Source organism: Choristoneura fumiferana, chromosome 8, assembly GCF_025370935.1.
Source record: "Choristoneura fumiferana chromosome 8, NRCan_CFum_1, whole genome shotgun sequence".
Lineage (NCBI taxonomy): Eukaryota > Metazoa > Arthropoda > Insecta > Lepidoptera > Tortricidae > Choristoneura > Choristoneura fumiferana.
Genome location: NC_133479.1, coordinates 12,124,431 through 12,131,364, shown reverse-complemented (window position 1 = coordinate 12,131,364; position 6,934 = coordinate 12,124,431). Strand labels below are relative to the sequence as shown.

The 6,934-nt window shown below is 35.3% G+C and overlaps 1 protein-coding gene across 7 annotated transcripts; it reads right to left on the bottom strand.

Moving 5' to 3' along the window:
- Positions 1–6,934, bottom strand: LOC141430522 (uncharacterized). 7 transcript variants are annotated; one of them, XM_074091250.1, is made up of 4 exons: positions 6,596–6,933; positions 4,714–6,498; positions 3,224–3,440; positions 1–733 (listed from the first exon to the last, which is right to left on the bottom strand). In XM_074091250.1, exons 2-4 carry the CDS (start codon positions 6,458–6,460, stop codon positions 712–714), a joined length of 1,986 nt encoding a protein of 661 aa, XP_073947351.1. In that variant the 5' UTR covers positions 6,461–6,498; positions 6,596–6,933; the 3' UTR covers positions 1–711. The 7 variants fall into 7 exon arrangements, with proteins under 7 accessions (XP_073947351.1, XP_073947354.1, XP_073947352.1 ...); XM_074091253.1 differs by having other exon boundaries at positions 4,714–6,402; XM_074091251.1 differs by having other exon boundaries at positions 6,613–6,933.

Below are 6,934 nucleotides of genomic sequence, written 5' to 3'. Positions count from 1 at the left end.
TACATATATTTAAATAGTTTATTAGTCTTATCAACACTCTTTGGTACTTCAGGTCAGATATAATCATCGAAATAAAAACAAAAGCATCTAGTTCAATTGTAGTTCCTACTAAAATATAAATAAATTATTAAATTCCATTAAAACTGACCTTAAGTTAATTGTTGCTATGATTTAATTAATATATCTATTAATATATCTAAGTATTTTAGAAAAAAATTAACACCTGGTGGGTTTTAAAAGATCTTTGGCTAGCCCAATTGATTGAATTATGTACTTTAGAATTATTCACAATGAAATGGGACAATATCTAGATTACTTTTACATAAATCTAAAAAATGTTGAAAATTATTTCATATTTTTAGCTAGAATTTTTATATGTGTATTTTATCAGTGTATGTGAATAATTATTGACATAGACTAATAATAAATTTGAAAGATATAATATTATATTACATACAGTATTTTCTGCTTATTCAGTAGTTGTTGTTTTATGTTTTTTTTTTTAATTATATCATTTCATAGTCAAAAGTCACGTTAAGTAAATGACCATGCAATGGATAAAGTTAACATCGAGGGTATCATGTCACACCGTTTAACATCAGAATATTTTGGATTTGATTTGAATACAATTGAAGAATGAGTTTATGCGGTAGGTACTTAAGATAATTAAAAAAAAAAGATGCAGCAAAAAACGCCAATCAATCTTGAACTTTAGTGCGAAAGAATGAAGCACCTGAAAAATTATAATAAAAACTAGTCGCCTCATTACTGGATAAGATGGGATTATTTGGACGAAATAAATGTTTGAAAAAGTAACAGATGATGTATCTCGTACGATTTACGGATTTAAAACTTCAGACACCGGGAAACGAACGAGTACTCCTCGCCTCCCCTCACCCCTCGCTCGCCTTATACAATACGATACACGGCTCTCGTCCGACTTTCGAACTCCGAAATTCCAAGTTCAAATTACACCTTAAGCTGTGGTAGTCTAGGGGATTGAACGGCTCGCACCTCTAGGTTTTTTGAAATTTATGTGCGAAATTACATTTGAAATTTAATATGAGCTTTACGGTGAAGAAAAACATCGTGAGGAAACCGGCACATACCTACGAAGAAATTCAATTGTGTGTGAAGTTACCAATCCGCATTGGGCTCGCGTGGGAACCACGGCTCAAGCCCTTTCGTTCTGAGAAGAGTCTTGTGTCCAGTAGTGAGACGTATACATACAGGCCAAGATGATAATGATTACACCGTCCCTCTTATTATCCTCTTAGATACCATCAGGATGAACGGAACAGCTCGGAGCTTTCGAGATTTTTAGCATAACCCTGCAATAAGCAAGCAGAGACTATTCCTGTCCTCTTCTACCATATGACTGCATCTTACGCTTTCTTCGAGACTTGCCGAACGTGTGCACCTTACATAAAATCACAATATTCTTTTAAGTTTACTGATAATGGTTAGAATATTAATGCTTTTCGACACTGACCACAACACTGGTTGAATAACCTATACTATACATAATTACTATGGCGTGCATTGAGTAAGCAGCAGCAGGTTAAGCAGCGCCAGTGCCGGTGATGCACTGCTGCGGCGTAAACTACCGACTGCCTACCCTGAATCGACCTAATGCATGCCAACTGTATTATCATTACACTAAATCAATACAACTATTACTAATAAATAGATGCACACAGTCGATTAAAAATAATCTTATTTTAACAACCTACCACAAAATGTCAATTTAAAAATAACATTTCGATAAAAAAACATTTTTAATAAATGAAGCATAACTTGGCAATTACACTGTTTTGCTAAAATCAATTAAGACTATTTTGCTATTTTTTATTTACTTATTGCCAAGACCATTTTTAAGACCATTCTATTCGCCTTTGCAAAGTATGTAGAAATAGAAAGAAAACTTTATTGACAAAAAGTTACGTTACGAGAATTCACACTGGCAGTTGTATTTTATGCTCATGAACGACATAAAAACAGCAGTCAGAAGTGTTATTTTTAAAATTAACTCTGAAATAGGTCTGGTCTCGACGTGGTTTCTGGAATTTTACTATTAAGTTGCAAAAACTACAACCACCGTACAACGTGCCTCTCAAAGACACTGGCGAAATTGTCCTATTAATTAGGACAGAAAAGCCATATTTTTAAAAGAGAAGAAGAAGACATAAAAACAGCAGTCAGAATTGTGATTTTTAAATTTAACTCTGAAATAGTTACTAAAACGATTTAAAATCTTTAAACGGATAACAACAAATGGCACAATCATTCAATATCGGAATGAAAACTTAAAGCTACAATAAATAAGTAAAATGCAGGAATATAATTATCTTTGGACTAATCACTTTGTATTCAATGGCAAGTCATAGATAAAAGAAAATCAATAAAATAAACAATTATCTTAACATTTATAACCTAACATGATATTCTAGCACGCAAATACTACCATGTAATTAAATAGCGACGCATAAAATAATTAATTAATTAGGTACTTAATATCTTTATTTACTTAAATATCAATAGGCGGTCACTATAACAGCTTTGGCCTTGTCACCAATTTAAAATTGAAAGGACCTAACTTTTATGATGTGATGCCTATGCCTATTAGTATGAAGTTTAGTTTCACACTGGAATACATACATGTAGTATTGCAACATTTGTTATTTCTGTGACAAGTCTGCTTGCACCGAATATAATGCACTAAGCACAATTTTACGTGAACTACACGTTGTTTGAAATTTGCCGCCTAGGACCGTGCTCAAGGACATTGCTGTGCCTATTATTGCAGTGTTTAACTGTCGTAAAATATTTGAAAATGTACACATACCGAATGAAATGATCCTCTAACTAAATATAGAAACTCCCTTATTGGCCAAACACATCTAGTTTATTGACCTAACATAGTAATAGGCAAAAATCAGCATGTGTTGAAAATCTTGCGAGTTTTAACGACAGGTATATTTTTCATAATTATTAATACTGGGACTCAAACATGACCATTTATTGCCAAAATTACCAATAAATTAAAAATAGGTACCCAAATTGTCGTGTTTAAGTCCCGGTCCTAGTGTAGTAAAAATATAAATGAGAATTGCGGAAGTTTAAAAGAATACACCCATTTTTCATTTATATGCCGCAAAGTTTTACGAATGACCATTATTCGTTTGATAGTTAAAAATTGCACCATATCACTAAACAAACCTACTTCTTATCATCTGTCAGCAACTCCAATAATTCTTCGATGGTTTTCTTGGACTCTCTGAACTTGATCAAATCATGCTTGGGCACGGTCCCTTGCATTAATATCGAGATGTTGGTCTTAAGACGCATGAAAGGAGACTGGAACTTGTCCGTGCATGGCGTGTGCCCCATTGCTTCGACTGACTCCACCAGAATATCGTCTATGAGACGTTTGTTGAAACCTGGCAGAGAAAAAAATAGTTGTAAGAGTTGCTACCGCCATACGAGTAATGAAAGCCATGGATATGTACACTGCTCTAGTTGGGGAGATCAGACACCAACAAAATTGCTGTATGACGCATTCTAGAAGGAATATTGTATAGAATAATTCGTGAAATGATGTTTTTGCATAATTTATTACCAACATGCGATCTTACACGGGCAACATTTTTATATGCTCTGGTTTACCACAGAGTGGAACTCAAAAATTGTGATTTGAGGCCCAGTTTAATAAATAATATATGTTGGACATATTAAAACATACTGGTTTTTAAATTTTTACTTTTTAGGAAAATACTTAGTATACCAAACCCATAGCTCTACTTTCTTTTAGAAATCTTATGAGTTGAAAGTAAGCAATATTTACAAAAAGATAGTAAATGCAGTTTTTCTTTACATATACTTAAATATCTAGTTTTATTACCAACACCTTTCTTATTCCTAAGCTTAAATTAACCAATTCCCATCCAAAAATAACCATTTTCCATTTCCCTTCACCAACCTTCACCGAATTAAGAATGGGAAATGATATCACTCACTCTATTACCCATGATCACGCCGCTCGCTGTCTGCTGATAAAATGATAATTTATGATATGCTAGAAAAATAAAAATAAACTGGAACTTAAAAAGAGTATCCCAAAGAGAAGTTTTACCTCACACAGCAAATATGAAAACCCATACTGTTTGCCTTTACTTTAGTTACAAATTGTGAAATTTATCGCATACGCATTCTTTAAAAAAGAATGCGTAAAAACAAACAATAAGTGATTAAAAAAAAACACAATTTGCATCTTTTTTTTGTTAAATTTATTCCAGTTAAAGTGTCCATACTGCGGCTTCTTTCACACTGTGACCATGATGAAGCTACGTCGGTACTCACATAAGCGACACACTTAAAATGCAAACGATTTTCAACCCATCGTAAAACAATTATAGAATGCTTTTTATGGCAATCGTTTTTCAATGACAGTGCATAAATTTGTTATTGTTCAACCTCGTTACAGTGACTTGAATCGATGAATAATACCTATATGAAAACCCGTTGATGTCTAATGCAAGGGATCTTTTTACCAAAAGGTTTTTTTTATCGATTATTATGAATTGAATGTACTGCCAATTTTCGAAATGGATTCCTGTTATTTGCGCACACACAGGAAGCGATATCCACACTGTAAATCAAAAATGGTGCAACCATTAAATAATGTGACAGTTTATATTAAAAAAATATACGCACCTAAGTATTTAAGTTTTTCTTTGGTCGCGATCTTGGTAAAAAGCAGGGCTAGCAGGAACCGCATTTTCGAAATGTTCATCTGCGTTTCCCCAGACTCCATGGAAGCTTGCACTTGTTCATCGAAAGTCAAGTCCTTATCTTTAGTTACACAATTGGTTTCATGCATTTCCAGTTCCGCTTTAAGCCTGAAGAATGTGGTACACTGTCCACATTTGTAGTACTTTTCTTTACCATGGATTTTACGCATATGACTCTTCATATGTGGTAGCTGGGAGAAGGACATATGGCACATAGCACATTGAAAGGGTTTCTCGCCTGTATGACGTCTTATGTGGAGCATAAGAGCGTTGGAGTGTGAAAATGGCCGCTTACAAATCCTACAGGGATAAGGCCTAGCTCCTGTGTGCGACCTCTTGTGGACATTCAACTGCGTAGACTGAGTAAATCTCTGCCCACACTCCTGGCATTCATGCGGTCGTTCATTCTCATGAGTCCGCATATGCTCAGTCAAATGACCCTTCAACTTCTTCTTACAAACTGGACACTGCACTCTTATCCCACCATGGCATATCTGAATGTGTCTCTTTATCGAACTGGGCCTCAGAAACTGCTTACCGCAGTACTGGCAGCTTAAATCCTTGACCTCCAAATGGCTTTTTACGTGAAGGGAGAAGCGACTATGGGAATCATAGCTCTTGGTGCAGATTGAGCACTTGTAACGGCCTAAGTTCATGTGCTGCTTCTCATGCTGAGACAGCAATAAGTGGGTGGAGAACAATTTATTGCAAAACACACATTTATGAGAGTTCTCTTTCTTAATATGCGCAGCTAAATGCAGGGTCAAGTTTTCTTTGAGCAAGAACGGTTTTCTACATTTGCGGCAAATGTATTTCTCCCTCTTGAGTTTTGGATGGACGTTTTTCATGTGCGAGCGCCAATTGCAACACTGCCCGAACTTCATGTGGCAGTAGCGGCACTCAAATGGTTTCACATTAAGGTGCATGTTTATGTGTCTTCGTAGGGATGACTTAGTGTTAAATGATTTCCTGCAATAGTCACAGTCAAACCGACTAAGACCAACAGTTGCAGTGCTCACTGTCGCTGTCTGAAGCTTCTGGAGTCTTTTAGAGGGTAATTCTTTTGTTTCTTTGTCCACTTTTTTGTTTTTCTTTTTGGTTTTGTCTTTGTCCGTTTTGGGATGCTCATGGGTTTCTTCCAAACTGAGAGGATTTGTAGATGAGCTAGTTATAGTCTCAGAAAGCTCTACCGGTAGTTCTGATAAATTACTGTTAGATTTATCTTTAGTTTTTTCGGTTTCTTTTGGTCTATCTTTTGAACTACTTACAGTATTATTTTGGTTGCTTATATCCAAATCATTGTTATTATCCCCATTTGTTTTGTTTATGTTGTGTTTATTGTTCTTGCTGTTCATATCAATTTTAAGCTCATCCATTAAAATGTGGTCCAAGAATTGCAAATGATGATTTTTTCTCTTTTTAAGTTTGCCGTTTTTAGACATGAAAGTTTCTGGTTCAATGAAGGCATCCTTCTGAATGATCCCCCTTTTCACTGCCACTTTCTTAAATAATCTATCTTGGATCATGTGACCATTTTCGAGTAGGTATTGCATTTTTTCATCCGTCGATAAAAACTTAAGTTCTTGCGGAGTCATTTGTTTCTTTTTCTTACCTGTTGATAACTTATCATCTTTAACTTTTTTCTTAGATTTTTCTCTAGTTTTAGCCATGTCTGGTCTGAGTGATTAGTAAGCCTCTATATTAATCCCTGTCCGGATAAAAATAATTATTAAGCGAGAGACCACCACCGGAGAATAATTAGTAGGAACTTGGGTGCGACGAAGTCGTGTGCGTACTGTACTTACATGCCTTCAGTAATCACCTTTAGTATCGGGGCGTGCAGAGATAACTAATTCAAACAAATGATGCCTTACTAATGTGTGAAGGACGCCGCCTTTTGTTTAGAGGAACATCCTCGTTACCTTGTTATGATGACTTATTGTTTAACACGTATCGGTGCTAAAAGATCGAGAGATCTATTGCACTCGCGTCAATTTACACCATTTTAGAGTCTCGCATTTACTTCACGAACACTTAAGTTAGATGCAGCTACGCTACGTAATTTTATTGTGTGATCACGAAACGAATTTAATTGTTTCACTTTGCGCGACGGAGATGCTTGTTGTTGCTTTGAGGATGAGCGA